This window comes from Giraffa tippelskirchi, chromosome 4 (assembly GCF_054371585.1).
Source record: "Giraffa tippelskirchi isolate mGirTip1 chromosome 4, T2T-mGirTip1v1.2.pri, whole genome shotgun sequence".
In the NCBI taxonomy this organism is placed as follows: Eukaryota; Metazoa; Chordata; class Mammalia; order Artiodactyla; family Giraffidae; genus Giraffa; species Giraffa tippelskirchi.
The window spans coordinates 42,663,368-42,681,094 of record NC_137278.1 but is presented as its reverse complement, the minus strand read 5'-3'; the positions used below and the strand labels follow the sequence as shown (position 1 = coordinate 42,681,094).

Here is a 17,727-nt window from a genome sequence, read left to right as displayed (position 1 = left end):
GTCATAATTTAAGTACAAAATAATCTCACTTAGAAGCAGAAATAATCACTTAACCCTGAAATCTCTATATTGCATATGATATTTTCTAAAAGCCTTAAAAAACCCTTTCCAAAGCTATCTTGTCTTCAGATTTTTGCAGTCATTATTCTAAAAGAGGCAAATCCCATCCTACTACAGTGGATCAAATGAAGCTAGCTTGGGGGCAGAACAATATATTTTAGTCTAGTTTCAATAAGAAGCTAGAAAGTATTCTTCTCAAACCCCGATGACTAATAAATACTCTATAAGCCCTGTGCTTTTAAATTAGTGGTCTACAACATTGGAATGATGACCTGGATTATTTGTGGAGAATTAACTGCTAACACAAAAATCTCTTTAACTGATTAGACTGCTATCAGGGCTTTTTGGATTCTTTACTATTAATAGTTCTTGGCAATAATCAGCATTAAGAAGTTACCAGATAAATTATCAAATATGATGCATTTGTGCATGCACATGCATAAAACATGTTCATAACAGGTGCTCAGGGAATGTGAATGACAGGTAAAATACCATACAATAACAACCACTTTTTATATAAGACACACTCCACTACATGCATACACAAGGATATAAGTTAATCATCCTATATCTACATTTGGAACTTGAGTTATAAGCTATATAAAGATTTTATTTTAATTTCCATTTCTAATTAAGCTATAAAATTATTTATTCTCTAATTTCAAAGGTTAATAAACAAGTACGGTGCTTTCTAAAATCAGATAGTGAAAGATTTCATAGGTCTCACACAGATTGATACTGAAGATAATTTTGCCCACTATAACCTAAGAAGAATGTTCTATACTAAGGCTGTTAGGAAATAACACTAAGCAATGAGATCAATTTCATTCTAGAGTTCAAAGGACATACCTCTTCTAAAATTTGACAGTCATCTTCCAATGGTCTATTTAAGTCACTGTGAGAATAAGTAGAAAATTCTGCAATCATCATTTTATCTATCAGTTTTTCTAATTCACAAAGCTGTGATCCCAAATGCCTACAAAGGAAGAGGGAAATGTTATCTACATTTACTAAAAACCCAAATTTACTCCATGATCAAGGGATCAATAAGGCAGCAAAACTTTTCTAGCTGACAGTACTTGTGCAACAAGGTGATGCTTTAATAAAATGAAGTCCTTTAACTTAACAAAAATAACTGTAACAGTTTCATGTTGTCTCCCAAATTCTATTTTTCCCTTATATCTTTAACCTCCAAACAGTTAAATATGCGATAGGAAACCTGGTTCTACAAAACTTCATGACTGTTTTTTTTAAGTCTTCTTTGCACAGACAAAATAATCAGATATTCTAAAGTCCTTTCCTCATTAACCACTTACTGAATATAAATGTCAGTAGCTCCTCAGTCATTTACTTATGCAATAAATACAAGCACATACTGTGTACCTTGCCCTGTTCTGTGTACATATAAGTATCTGAAGAACTATAGGGAGAGACTGATTCAATTAATCTCTGTCACAATCAGTTTGAGTTACTATGCAGTATCCCTCAGGCCATTAAACTGAAAGTCATCAGGATACAAGACTGAAAAAATAAAAATACTGAGCTACAATCTATCCCTGGAACTTTTTCTCATAAAATATCATGTTCCTTTTGAACCTATTTCTTTAATATTTGCAGATCCTAATTAGGGTTAAAGTGAGAGGGACTCTAACTTGAGCAGAGTTGGGGGGGTGATAAGGGGAAGTATTACTAAAAAAAATGTGAAACCTTTTCCCTGGAAAGAACACGTATGGTCCAAATGACAAGAAGGGTTCCATGTAGTTAATCCCTGCTCTGAAGGGAACTAAGGATGAATATCCTCATATCCAAAGGGGTTTTTGCCATACAATCAAATAGTTTCATGAAAACAATGAGTTGAAGAAAATCAGGTAATCTAATTGGTACAAAGCATTTCAAAACTTAAGTGAAATTTCTCTTAAATGTAAACTTTTATAATTAAATAAAAAACATTTAAAAATCTTATGCTACATTTACTTGAAAAACAAACTCAGTGTCAGCAACTGTCCTGACTATGACCAGATAGATACAGCACATTTTAAAAAATTAGTCTAAAGCATGTGGCCTTTTAGACAAATCCACTGCTTTTTGTTTATGAACAACATATGGTAAGTCTGATGAGTGAAATAATATAAGTTTGCATTTTGTAATATGAAAATTATATTTCTTACAGCTAATTAGAAGTCTAATAAGGTTCTCATAAATGCTGACATCTCATCATGAACTAATTTAGAACATATCCACTATTATAAACTAAAATACGACCATAAAAGGAGTTTGACAGTGTCCTGCAAAATTACATAGGCAATTAGCCTTTGACCCAGGAATCTCACTCTCAGAATCTGTCTCAAAAATATACAGGTACAAATACAAAAGAATGTACATTCATTGCAGCACTGTTAATAATGGCAAAGGAATGGAAACAACCTAAATGTTGACGAACAGAAGGCTAGTTGTATCATAATAGACCCTATATATCTGCAAAACATAATCTGCAAGACCCTATTAATCTGCAATTAATATACTATATAGTGCTACAGAGTAGTTTCTCAACCTTTTTGTCATTACTGCCTCCCCAAAACATCCTTTTAGACATTTTTATTCCTAATCATACCCCATGAAATTTTAATATCACAGATATACTGTATATCCATTTAGGTACCATGGCCTTTGGAGCACAACTAACCATTGTAAAATTCAAGACTTTTTTTTCACCCTTCAAGAACCAATTTCCCCTCCCTGAGGTGATATTCTCCATTGAGAATGTGTACTATAGCATGATCTACAGGGTGCTGCTGCTAAGTCACTTCAGTCGTGTCCGACTCTGTGCGACCCCATAGACGGCAGCCCACTAGGCTTCCCCGTCCCTGGGATTCTCCAGGCAAGAACACTGGAGTGGGTTGCCATTTCCTTCTGCAATGCATGAAAGTGAAAAGTGAAAGTGAAGTCGCTCAGTCTTGTCCGACTCTTAGCGATCCCATGGACTGCAGCCTACCAGGCTCCTCTGTCCATGGGATTTTCCAGGCAAGAGTACTGGAGTGGGGTGCCATTGCCTTCTCCGGATCTACAGGGTAGATGTAAGGTAAAAACAGTAAGGTAGAGAAAACTATGTACAGTATGCCATTGCTTATCTAAGACGAAGGACAGATAGATGGATAAATATAAACTAAAACTTTTTAAAATGATGACTAACAGGAGTAGACAGAGAGGAAGGGACCAAGACATAAGTTAAATTTCTCTGAATTATCTTCTCTTTCATAGATTTGACTTTGGAACCATGTAACCACTTAACATAGTTGTAAAACAATGTTACACCTAAAAACAGCAACCCTTAAATATCAAAAGCAAATGAAATAAATGAACTTAACTAAGTATCAAACTAGAGGCAAATCAACAAAAGAGGAAATTATTTCAAGTGACTTAAAAACATAATAATTCATTCATTCATCCCACAAGGGATACATCTTAAGAAAAAGAAATCCTATGTGTTTGTAGTAATAATATTGTTAGTTCTGAGAGGACTCTATGTATCTGTGTGCTAAGTCACTTCAGTCGTGTCCAACTCTGCGACCCTATGGACTGTAGCCCTCCAGGCTCCTCTGTCCGTGGGATTCTCCAGGCAAGAATACCGGAGTGGGTTGCCATGCCCTCCTCCAGGGCATCTTTCAAACTCAGGGATCAAACCTGCATCTCTTACATCCCCTACATTGGCAGGTGGATTCTTTACCACTAGCATTACCTGGGAAGCCCAATTCTATGTATATTGTTGGATAAAACAAATGAGTAATTATGTCGGTGTCATTAGGAACCACAGTTTTCAGCCTGCTGGAAAGGTAAATATATATGCAAAGCTGAAGAAACAAAAACTCTACAGTCCTAATTTATCAGTACACAGTGGAACTATCCTGGAACATTCCTAGAACAAACTCATATTTTTTCTTTAAAAAGGAAATTTTATTTTCTAGCTCTACCCACTAAAAAGCCTTGGAGACCATGACCAATCAGCCTTTGACCAGAGGTGTAGCAAGGAACACCTCTGGTACCTAGACTATAATTTCTAAGTACCATTTCCTACTAAAAGAAACTAGGGCTCCTTAGAGAAACGGCAGTTTGCAAATCTGGAACAGAAAAAGTGTAAGATAATATCCCGTCATAAATTGAAGTAAGAAAACCATCAACAACTACTCAAAGAATCAAAAGGATTTGAGGAGGTTCCTATAAAAGAACAAAATGAATACCAATGAAAATTTTTAAAAGCAAAAAACTTGGGGCTTCCTTGGTGTCTCAGTGGTAAAGGACCCTCCTGCCAGTGCAGGAGACATGGGTTTAATCCCTGATCCAGGAGGATCCCACATGCCACAGAAGAACTAAGCCCATAAGCCACAACTATGAGCCTGTGCTCTAGAGCCCAGGAGCAACAGCTACTGAAGCCCATGAGTCCTACCTAGATCCTGTGCTTCAAAAGAGAAGCCACCGCAATGAGAAGCTCACATACCACAACGAAGAGTAGTCCCCGCTCACAACCAGAGAAAGCCCACTCAGTAACAAAGACTCAGCACAGACAATAAATAAAGTTTAAAAAAAGACAAAAAACGCAATACTTCAAACATATATAAAACCATGTGCTTATAAAACATTTGGAAGATGCTAGACTTTCAATTAATTATTTCAAAAACTGCCAGATAAAGGAAAAGAACCTAGAATTTATCCTGCCTATCCTTATAAGAACTGTCCTTCAGAATTACCAAATAATTGTTATGGAGAAATATGGCTTTACAGAAATATTCCATTAATAAATGAATAAGGAAGTTTAGAATTAGAATATCATGATTTGCAACCTACAATGAGATGATAAATCTAGGCAATGATCATCAAATGGCTGCTAATATCATAAAAAGAGACAACCAGATATATAATTTCTAAGAAAAACTTAAACCTGATCAAGCCTTTAAATCTAACTACAAGTTTAGAGAAAATATAGGCAAAAGGAAACCTGTTAATAAACCATGTGGATAAAGTTGGCAAAATCCAGACTGTGAGAAGCACTACAAAGATAATTTAATTTCTTCAATAAATATTTTGAAAGGGGAAAAATGAGAAGAGTGGAGAAAAGTATATCAAAAGACACTTGAAATATATCAACCAATTGTAATATATAGTTATATTTTGGACCTATTTCAACAAATACACTATGATAAGAATTTCGAGAAGTTGGAAAATTTGAACACTGACTAGCTATTTGAAACTATAAATGATATTAGAATTATATTTTTAAAGATCCTTATCTTGCTAAGATATATAATGAAATACTTATGGATGAAATGAAATGATATTTTGGATTTGTTTCAAAATAATCCAAGAGTAGAGGAGGAATATGGAGAAAACAAAGTTGGCCATGAGTTGATAATTTGCAGGTGATATGCAGTTTACCCAGCTTCATACAACTCTCTTCATATAATTTCCTCTATTTTTGTGTATGTTTCAGTTTTCAATAAGCTTTTTAACAAGTAGTAATAGGGTAGAATATAAATCCACATGGAACTTTAACAATGCTTGGTTCTCAACCAATTTTTATAAAGATCATAAATTTCTTTTGAATGTAGACTAGAGGTTACCACTCAAGTATGCGTTACCTTCAGGTATAAGCAGTCCTCAGCAAATCCCAACAAATAATTATGGTAGGAAGTCCACAGGACTGTATCTAGTGATATTCAGCATAATAATTTAAATGTGAGGTTCTATTCAACCTCAGGGAGAAGGCAATGGCACCCCACTCCAGTACTCTTGCCTGGAAAATCCCATGGACGGAGGAGCCTGGTAGGCTACAGTCCATGAGGTCGCGAAGAGTCAGACACGACTGAGTGACTTCACTTTCACTTTTCCCTTTCATGCACTGGAGAGGAAATGGCAACCCACTCCAGTATTCTTGCCTGGAGAATCCCAGGGACGGCGGAGCCTGGTGGGCTGCCGTCTGTGGGGTCGCACAGAGTCGGACACAACTGAAGCGACTTAGCAGTATTCAACCTCAGATACTATTGAAAATAACTGAGTACTTTCATTTTTATGCATCTTAAAGTAATTTTTTAAAGTCTGATAAATAAAGAAGAACAGATATGAATTTCAATACTAGTATCAAATAATATTTATTATGTACTCACAGGTATAAGATAACATATATTAAAAGATTTAAGTGAACCCTTAAACAAAACTTCTACTAGAATTATAAGGTTTTCTAAGATTCACCTTTTCGTCCTTGCTCTGTGTTTACAATATTTTTGACTACTTTAACAATAGATGCAATTATACTGAACATTATTAACCTTACCAAAAATATTTAATAGATCTGTTAACAGTTCATTTTAAAAGTATGAGAAGAAGTGGGCAGCAGAGGATGAGATGGTTAGATAGCATCACCAACTTAATGGACATGAATTTGAGCAAACTCCAGGAGACAGTGGAAGACAGAAGAGCCTGGCATGATGCAGTCCATGAGATCACAGAGTTGGACATGACTGAACAACAAAAGCAACAACAACATCCTAATAATCACATGCAGTAATTAAGAGTGATGAAAGAAATATACTGAAATGACAAATAACTAAAAATAACTTTCTAAAAACATACACAGGTCTGTATATCCAGCTAAATAAATCAGAGCAATTCTAATACTTGCTACTTTAATATACCTCAATTTGTACACGAATTCAGCTCTTCTACTAAGCTATGGGTTCACAATGACTTTTGTGCTGCTTTTATCAGAAAAACTTACATATCAATAAACCCAACAGTAATACTATTTTCATCAAATTGCAGAAATTTTGTTGCTTTGACTTCATCTCAGAGCATACAATGTGGATGTTTTCATATTATAATGTTTTGAAAATCTAAATTATGGAAGACCATATCAGGAGCAAACAAGATATTAAATATTTTTTAATATTTCCAACAATAAAAATCCCTTAAGTGGAATCCTAAGGTGGCCTCTCTGATCAATAAAATCATATTACAGTAAGCTGGAATCTGTAATTAACTCTGGATGTTTTCCACCTTTTCTTTCAAAAAGAAAAAGAAGAAGGCAAACAACTAGAAAAACTAGTTGCATTAATTTTTATCCTAAATTCTATTACTATGGTAGGTTTCTCGCTCAGCAAATCTGTTAATTACCCACAGTTTAACACCTCTTGCACTAGAAAATTAGCACTGATGTTCAGAGTGATCTATTTGAGATCCTATAAAACCTCAATGAAATATATTAAAAAGTATACATAACTCTTGGGCCCAATGAGATCTTGACTGAATTTTGACTCTACTGTTTTATAATGTGCTCTATGACTTGGAGCAAGTTATTTGTATAACTTGCAACAAGTTATCTAAGATTTTCAATGCTTTATCTTTCTTATCTATTAAAATGAGGCAAGATTATCTCAGAGGGGTTTTTGGAATGGGAAGTGGAGTCAAATAACATCAATATGTGCAATATTCTTAGCATAGTATCTTGTACAGAATACCAAAGTATTCAAAAAAGGTTCTTGGATTTTATAGTGGTGGTGGTAGTAAGTAATAACAAAAAAAAACTAACAACAGTAAAAACTGAGAAGAGGTTCTACATAAACCTTTACAACAAGACAGAACAAATAACATTATACCCCTGAATTTCAACATAACTGAATCTTTTCTACACAAAACCTGCAATATATCAAGGATCAAATGTATTTTCATATATATTTTATGTGAAGAATAAATGCTCTTTATAAATGTGCAGGTCCTAAAAAATATTAGAAAGATACATGAGAAAAAGGTAGACAACTAGAATATTTGAAAGTCTTTAAAAAATTATATGCCCTTTTTTATGAAGTATATTTTATCCTCTGAGTTAAGATACAAACAAAAAAAGTGAGCCTGAAAATAAAGGTAAACTCTTCCTTGCGTTCCAGCTCAAAATGATTACAAGATTACAAAATTTTCACTTTGCCTTCCAATAAACCATAATCTACTAGGAATAAATATTCAACCCTGTTCTTAAATATTTTCCAGACGGCTTTGGATAACTATACTTTTAATCAATATTATTGGGCATAAACTTATGAGTCAAGAAAATGAAATAAACTGCATGACCTTTGGAGTAAAAATTAGAATAGCTTCAGAATTTGCATTCAGCAGGCAAGCATTTAATCGTTGTTTCTATTTCTCTGTTCAGAGGATAAAGCATTCTACTTTGTAGAATCAGTTGCTAATATTCATCAACATTTTAATTATATAGTAGTGACAAGTGAGTCCTGGATGTTCACTGGAAGTACTGATGTTGAAACTGAAACTCCAATACTTTGGCCACCTGATGCGAAGAGCTGACTCATTGGAAAAGACCTTGATGCTGGGAAAGATTGAGGGCAGGAGGAGAAGGGGACGACAGAGGATGAGATGGTTCGATGGCATCACCAACTCGATGGACATGGGTTTGGGTGGACTTAGGGAGTTAGTGATGGATAAGGAGGCCTGGCGTGCTGCGGTTCATGGGGTCACAAAGAGTCAGACACAACTGAGCAACTGAACTGAAGTGACAAGTGAAAAACAGCTTCTGTTATTACAGAAGTCCATTTTTCTAAAATACTGACAAAATTATTTATTTAAAAAATATATTCCATGCACACATTTAAAAGAGAAATATTTAAAATTTCAGAGGTAAAGGGGAAACTAAAAATCATTTAGTCACCCTGGGTTCCCATGCTGAGAAATTCAAAGTAGACTCCAAACCACCCAAAATTGATTGCAAAATTTTATGTACAGGTATATTTTTATGGAAAGAAGGTCCAACCACAGCTTAAAATAGATTTTCAAAGAGATTTGTAATCCAAACTTCTGTAAACATAAATGTCTGGAGAAGGATTTTCCCCTAAGGTTAAACTCCACAGCAATCTGTACATTCACCATCATACTGTACTGCACCATATCATAACTACCTAGTAATTTCTATATCCCTACTGACAAATAAATTGCAGAAACAGAACAGGAAGCATCTCTACTTTGTTCATGGCTATAGTCCCAGTATTCTGCCAGGTGTCTCTCATGTAAAAGATGATCAATTACCGTTTCTAAAATAAATGAATCAATCATTCACTTGCATAATTAAATTTGGGCCAATTTTTTTAAAGTGCTTTCTAAATAAATATTCCAATTACATACTCTTAGTAAGAACTTATAATTCAATTAAAATAATTTTATATTTAAGATAAAGTGAAAGTCGCTCAGTCATGTCTGACTCTTTGTGACCCCATGGACTGTAGCCTGCCAGACTCCTCTGTCCATGGAATTCTCCAGGTCAGAATACTGAGGTGGGTAACCATTCCCTTCTCCAGGGGATCGTCCCAACTCAGGGATCGAACCCAGGTCTCCCACATTGCAGGCAGATTCTTTACTGTCTGAGACATCAGAGAAGAAGCCCAAGAATACTGGAGTAGGTAGCCTATCCCTGCCAGCAATCGAACCCATGATCTCCTGCATTGCAGGCAGATTCTTTAACAGCTGAGCCACCAAGGAAGCCCATATTGAAGATTTCATTCAGTTAATCAGGCCTGCAAAGTCCTTGTTGAAGTCCTATCTGCTGTGAAACCCAACTAAATCTTATACTACTGAGTGACTACAGAGAAGTTTTATGGAAGATGTGCTCTGTAACGTAATATATTCTGAAGGTTTTCAGAATACATTAAGAAATTTTGATGACTTACAACTGGTCTGATCTGCAAATTAAATATTTGACATGATCACACATAAAATAACTAAAACCCTAATTTTAAAGGTATTTTCAAAATAAAGGCTCAAAAGAAATTGTGTCTCTTCCATCATCATGTGAATTTTTTTGCAATGTGATAGACTGCAAATGCGAAATGAATTTTAATAATTATCTAATTGAAAACTTATTCAATAGATTTTAAAATGAAGTGGTTCCTTTCTCCACTTTCTCTACTTTGACACAAAGCCGTTTCAACATTTTCAAAATGTTATCAAAGTTGTGACTGGCCCTTTATCAATTTCATCTACTAGAGAATTTAATTTTACTTCTTTATCCAAATATCTCTTTCAGAATTTTCCACAGTTTATTGTGATCCACACAGTCAAAGGCTTTGGCATAGTCAATAAAGCAGCAATAGATGTTTTTCTGGAACTCTCTTGCTTTTTCGATGATCCAAAGGATGTTGGCAATTTGATCTCTGGCTCCTCTCCCTTTTCTAAAACCAGCTTGAACATCTGGAAGTTCACAGTTCACATAACTTGCTGAAGCCTGGCTTAGAGAATTTTGAGCATTACTTTACTAGCATGTGAGATGAGTGCAACTGTGAGGTAGTTTGAGCATTCTTTGGCATTGCCTTTCTTTGGGATTGGAATGAAAACTGACCTTTTCCAGTTCTATGGCCACTGCCAAGTTTTCCAAATTTGCTGGCATATTGAGTGCAGCACTTTCACATCATCTTTTAGGATTTGAAATAGCTCAACTGGAATTCCATCACCTTCACTAGCTTTGTTCCAGTAATGCCTCCTAAGGCCCACTTGACTTTACATTCCAGGATGTATGGCTCTAAGGGAGTGATCTCACCATCATGACTATCTGGGTCATGAAGATCTTTTTTGTATAGTTTTTCTGTGTATTCTTGTCACCTTTTCTTAATATCTTCTGCTTCTGTTAGGTGCATACCATTTCTGTCCTTTTTTGAGACCATCTTTGCATGAAATGTTCCCTTGGTATCTCTAATTTTCTTGAAGAGATCCCTAGTCTTTCCCATTCTATTGTTTTCCTTTATTTCTTTGCATTGATTGCTGAGCAAGGCTTTCTTATCTCTCCTTGCTATTCTTTGGAACTCTGCATTCACATGGGTATATCTTTCCTTGTCTCCTTTGCTTGTCACTTCTCTTCTTTTCACAGCTATTTGCAAGGCCTCCTCAGATAGCCATTTCGCTTTTATGCATTTCTTTTTCTTGGGGATTGTCTTGATCCCTGACTCCTGTACAATGTCATGAACCTCTGTCCATAGTTCATCAGACTACCTGACCTGCCTCTTGAGAAACCTGTATGCAGGTCAGGAAGCAACAGTTAGAACTGGACATGGAACAACAGACTGGTTCCAAATAGGAAAAGGAGAACGTCAAGGCTGTATAATGTCACCCTGCTTATTTAGCTTATATGCAGAGTACATCATGAGAAACGCTGAGCTGGAGGAAGCACAAGCTGGAATCAAGACTGCTAGGAGAAATATCAGTAACCTCAGATATGCATATGACACCACCCTTATGGCAGAAAGTGAAGACAAACTAAAGAGCCTTTTGATGAAAGTGAAAGAGGAGAGTGAAAAAGTTGGCTTTGGGCTCAACATTCAGAAAACTAAGATCATGGCATCCGGTCCCATCACTTCATGGCAAGTAGATGGGGAAGCAGTGGAAACAGTGGCTGACTTTATTTTTTGGGGGGCTCCAAAATCACTGCAGATGGCGATTGCAGCCATGAAATTAAAAGACGCTTACTCCTTGGAAGGAAAGTTATAAGCAACCTAGACAGCATATTAAAAAGCAGAGACATTACTTTGCCAACAAAGGTCTGTCTAGTCAAGGCTATGGTTTTTCCAGTAGTCATATATGGATGTGAGAGTTGGACTATAAAGAAAGTTGAGCACAGAAGAATTGATACTTTTGAACTGTGATGTTGGAGAACTCTTGAGAGTCCCTTGGACTGCAAGGAGATCCAACCAGTCCATCCTAAAGGAAATCAGTCCTGGGTGTTCACTGGAAGGACTAATGTTGAAGCTGAAACTCCAGTATTTTGGCCACCTGATGCGAAGAGCTGACTCATTTGAAAAGACCCTGATGTTGGGAAAGATTGAAGGCAGGAGGAGAAGGGGATGACAGAGGACAAGATGGGTGGATGGCATCACCGACTCAATGGACATGAGTTTGGGTAAACTCCAGTAGTTGGTGATGGACAGGGAGGCCTGGCGTGCTGCGGTTCATGGGGTCGCAAAGAGTTGGACATGACTGAGCGACTGAACTGAACTGATCCAAATATCTCTGTAAATATTGGTCCTTATTTTTATTTTAGTATTCTAAAATTTCAGAATGATAATATTAAACAGGTCAATCTAGAAGAAACAATACCCATTTAACTCTAAATACATTCATACTTTTTCAGTTTTCATTACACACTAAAATTTATCCTTTGAAAATTTAACATTATTTCTAATGGCTTACTTAATGGACATACCGGAAGCTATGAATGCCCTGAAGTTCCTGCTGTAGAACCTCTTGTGTCGTTGCTATTAAGTCCAATGCTCCAACAAATTCAGAAGTAGATAACAACACCTGTACTGTAGGCTGAGTCTGGTGTACAGTGGCCATTAACTTCAGTTTATTGTATACTTTAACACAATTATTTCTGGTAAGTGCCAGTCTTAAAATGTGTAGTGATCCTTCACACATTACTTTATCAATCTGTGCAATTTTATCTCGAAGCATTTTTACAGCCTGGGAAGTTTTCTTGAGGTAGTCCTGCAATTCGTGTTGAGAGGTCATTGCATGAAAAAATGCTTCTGAACGTAGAGAGATCTGGTGAGCAATGTTTACTTCCACAATATCCAGATAATGGCTCAGCTTAAGAGGAAAGAAAAAAAAAATCATAGAATTATAAGTATACCTTAACTATCCCAAAGTTTTCTGAAAATGATACAGTATTTCTACATGTATTATAAATCCCATTGTGTGAACCATTGGATTATACGATGCTTGATACTAGGCATACAAAATAGCAAGGCGATGAAAGGTAGAGCCCAAAGATTAATAAATGTAAGACGAAATCATAGAAGGTGATTTACCTTCTTCCTCTGCTCCTGCCATTACTGCCCTCCAAACACCAACTACTTTCTAGAAAGTAAAAGTACCCCAGTCACCTAGTGTATAACCTCGTTTCAGAAGTTCCAAGATCTGAGAGAGAGAGAAGATTGATTTCCTTAACCTCTACACATCATCGCTATCACCAATATCAAGTCATTTATCTGACTGAAAGATAATTTATTGACTTCTTCCTTCTATGTATCAGGCACTGGTATTTTATATATATATAATTTACTAATTTTAACAGTCTTAGAATACATTTTTTATTATTATTTTCTTTTACAGATGAAGATACTAAAGCTCAGAAACATTAAATTACTTGAATAAAGTCATATAATTAGTAACCAGAAAAACTGAAATTTGAGCTCAGGTTTGTCTAACTCAAAAACTGAAGTTCTTTCTACTGCACCACGCTGCCTCAAAACACTACAGAATTCATTAAAGACAGATTGGTGATTGAGTCACCAATTGTAGATTGTATCAGAATTCATTTGGAACTTTTTTTTTTCAGGGCTGTTTATTTTACATTTCAGCAATCATTCTTTTATCAATTTGTAAAATTCAGGTTATTTCCAATGTGCATTCCTCTTAAATGGTTGACAGATGCCTGAAACAATTAATTCATATATATTTTATCGGTAACACTATCAAAATTAATTCCTAGAGTAACATATATTAAAAATGCTTTCTAATTTCAAATATGGACTCCTAAAACTTGAGTTGTCTTTTCTTCCTTCAGAATTGCATATGTCTTTTTTTGGCTACATTATCTTTCTATTTCTCTCTCACTTCTTAACTTTTAGAGTCTTCGACCCATACTCAAATTTTAAGAATTATCTCTGAACATCTCAGAAGAATTCACAGTGTTAAAGGGTTAATGTGCTTTCTACATTTAGGACTCATAAAATTAGGAGATTATTTGGTCACCAAGCTTGTTTCCTTAAAACTACGCAGGATGATGCATATCTTCAATAAGGCTCCTTCAATAATCTATTCATAAATGGGTTACAAACAAGACATTTTTCTATAGCTTAAATCTCTTGCATTTATACTCTTTTGCTGTTGTTCTTTTTATCTTCAATGACTGCTCATTTATTTACCTAAAAAGCAATATGGGGATGAAAGTACTTAGGTATATCACAATCTAAAGTAACTCAATTTTCAGAAAATGGAGAACGAGTAACTCCTTTAGGACAGTGCTACTCGGAATGCAGTTCATATGCTGCTGCCAGTTTGTGGACTGTTCAAGAGGTCCATGACGAAATGAGGAACTTTGCTAGAATTTTGCATAGAAAGACTTTCTTAATGAAGGAAGCAGTGCAATGATTTACATTCTAAACCAAACTTGTTAATCTCATTGCAGAACACAACTTTGGATAGCAGCACTACAATAAGATTTAAATTTCTCTAATCCTTGCGAGCATCCCCTCTTTAAAGCTAGCAAGATAAAACAACTGTCATCAGTCATATAGTGAGTTTGAATCCTGTCTTGGAATCCTGTTTTCCATTCCCTTTCTAAGAACAGAGCAGAGTGAGAAGGAAACAAAATGTAAAAGTTAACAAGGCTGATTTTGCAACTTACCAAAAAAAAAAAAAATTCCATTAGTCACTCTAACATTTAGCATGAGAAAAGTGTTTCATTTGAGTTTCAAAGATTTTTGCAATTTATCAATATTCCATTGATAAATTATTTTCAAAGACATAATATTTTCATAATTCATTTCCTATTAAAAATTCTATAAAGGGAACAATTTTTTAAAGTATTCATAAAAGTATTTGTATCGATTGATGAAATTTTTATTGGCTTCTGTTGTTTTTCTCTTTTAAGGTATACAAAGGGATATACTTGGAACGTAAAAAAAGCAGTCTGGGAGTGAGCCTATGTCCATAAATCTATCCTTTTTCTAAGATTCATGAATTTATTTTTACTCAAGGAAAATTTTCATAGAAGAAAATGTTGCGCTGCCCCCCCTCCAAAAAAGGAACTCATTTTCAACTATGAAGAAGGCCTACTCATAATTCTTTCCTTACATTTCTTCTCCTCTCCTAAGTCGCCCTTTCTTCAGTTGAAGAGGACTAGAACCAACTTATTGAATAGCCCACGTGAGACAAGCTTTCAGACTCCCAAGAGCTGTCATTAGACTACAACAAAATGCTTCATCTCAGTTTTGGAACCACAGTCAGTTTCAGGAATGTTCTAAACTGAGTGCTAGGAAAGAACAGAGATCAAAGGTCTTTACTTCTTATTCCAGTTTTAAAAGAGTCTTGATATGTTAGTTCTGTTTAAAAGTTTTACATTTTAAATGACTTTCAGGTGTTGACTTCTGAAATATAGAACATTATAAAATTTTGAAAAACTGCAGACTAATAACATGCAAAAGACTAGGCTTTGCAAAGCTTTGCAAAGCTAAATGAACACTGTAATTTTTAACTATGATATTTTTGCTTCAAAATAATCATCATTACTATCTGTAAAGAAGGAAAAATAGTTTCTTAGGAAAAGTTCATTTTCTGTGATTTAAATCATAAAGACTATAAAATTAGCCAATATGTTGTTTGGAATAAATATAAAACGATTAATTGTGTTATCTACTACATCCTTTCATCTGAATTTCTGTCAACTGCTGATTCGGATAAGAAGCACTCAAACAATAAGCTTTTCCTTTTCAACAGCACAACTTGTACTGCACTGAAACAAAACACTGTTACTTTGTCAGTTAAGATTTAAAGCGTTCAAATTATCAGTAACAATAAGGATGAAATTAAAGGAATTAGTGCCTACTAAATAACTATGAACCCACACAAATATCGGGTTTGCCAAAATATTCATTCAGGTTTTTCTGTACGACGTTACAAAAAATCTGAATGAACTTTTTGGCCAACCCAATTGTATCATTAATTAAAATAGTTTTCTACATGGAAAAAATAAAAATTACCTTTTCTTGTAGCAACTTTGAGGAAGCTGCATCACGATTTCCTTTCCCACCAGCAGTATTAAAATGAGACCATGGTAAAACTGAATTAAAAGTTAAGGAATCGTCCAAGGCAAAATCTGGTTTCATAAAAATCTAATAAAAAAATGCATTTCCCTCAATTAGATAAACATTTTCTTTACATCTAATATCCCCTTTATTAAAATAATTAACTTGAATCTCAGACATATACAGAAAAAGGAAGTGATAACAAGCTATGTATTCAAAAATCTATCTCTGGATCACAGCAAATGGCTACTTACTGATATCCTTCCCTAATCTATGCTCTATACTACTGTCAGACATACCATTAAAATGCAATTGTAACTATTATAATCAACTTCTCTTTTTAAATTTCTCAGTGAATTCCCATGACTGACAGACCAAACTCTCTTAGAAAGGTATAAAGAGCTTTATTTACTGCATACTTTATAAAATTTATTTATTTAACCCCATCTCTAAACACAAGGGGCTTCCCTTGTGGCTCAGCTGGTAAAGAATCCACCTGCAATGGGGGAGACCTGGGTTTGATCCCTGGGTTGGGAAGATCACCTGGAGAAGGGAAAGGCTACCCACTCCAGTATTCTGGCCTAGAGAATTCCATGGACTGTATAATCCATGAGGTCGCAAAGAGTCGGACACGACTCAGTGACTTTTACTACACAAGTATACCATGTATACTTATTTATCTCATACTTCATAAATATTATTTATTTAATATGTACATGTCTCCCCAGAGACCATATGTGCCTGTAAGACTGGATTTACACAGTATTAATCTTTGTATTCCAGCACACAGAATAAGGCTTGAAACAGGTTTTAATCAATTAATTTCTTAATTAATTTCTATATTATATTTTACTATATTCACTGATTGATATGACCCATATCCAAAATTAGTATGAATATGACAGGGAAAAGATTGAAGGCAGGAGGAGAAGGAGAAAACAGAGGATGAGATGGTTGGATGGCAACCGACTCAATGGACATGAGTTTGAGGAAGCTCCAGGAGTTGGTGATGGACAAGGAAGCCTGGTGTGCTGCAGTCCATGGGGTCACAAAGAGTCAGACATGCCTGAGCAACTGAGCTGAACTGATTGATGATTGGGAAATCTAACTAGGAACTAAGGACATGAGTATATTTTCTAATCCCTCCAGTATAACTAAAAGGATTGATTAATTCAATACATGTTTATGATTACTATTTATTCTTATGCTAGGCACTAAGGTGGAAGCAAACCTAAATTACTACAGAGATCCTAATCTCAAGGATCTTTTGCCACAGAGATGTGATAAAACATATACATAAATATTTTATAAGGAAAAGAGTGACAAATGTCTTAAAAGGGACAGTAGGAATCTAGATAAAATGCTATGCAGTTTGGCAAAGGGACCAATGATCTTCATTTGGGGGGAAACATATTCATACAAGTTGCCATTTAAGCAAGAAACTGTACAAGTTTAGATATGGAGAGGTAAAAGTCTTTCGGGCTAAAGGAACAGTGCAAATAAAGCACGGAGCCAGCAAAAAAGTTTGAAGTAAAAAATGTGTAAAAAAGAAAAAATAAAGAACGTCTAAGATTAGTAGGCAAAAGGTAAGAGTATGACTATGATGGAAATGAATAATTAAAGGGCCTTAAATGACAGAGTTTGAATTTTGTTTTGTAGACATCAAAGAACTTTAAACGTGACTGCCTTTTCCTGTTTCTTTCATCTTTCTGTCTCTTCTCACCCTAAAAAGCAATTATCATAGACGTCTGAGAATCTGATGAATGCAATGGACTCTTTCCCCAGAAAACAAAAACACACTCATCTATTACATGCCTCT

General features: G+C 35.1%; 1 protein-coding gene across 14 annotated transcripts in view; it reads right to left on the bottom strand.

The window, feature by feature from the left end:
- VPS54 (VPS54 subunit of GARP complex) overlaps positions 1 to 17,727 on the bottom strand; it is a 101,157-nt gene that overhangs the window by 49,333 nt on the left and 34,097 nt on the right. For all 14 annotated transcript variants that reach the window (XM_081588341.1, XM_081588355.1, XM_081588348.1 and 11 more), the window contains 3 exons: positions 15,864 to 15,995; positions 12,302 to 12,687; positions 910 to 1,036 (listed from right to left, as the gene is read on the bottom strand). In XM_081588341.1, coding sequence (XP_081444467.1) covers positions 910 to 1,036; positions 12,302 to 12,687; positions 15,864 to 15,995 — 645 coding nt within the window. The remainder of the gene's footprint in view (positions 1 to 909; positions 1,037 to 12,301; positions 12,688 to 15,863; positions 15,996 to 17,727) is intronic.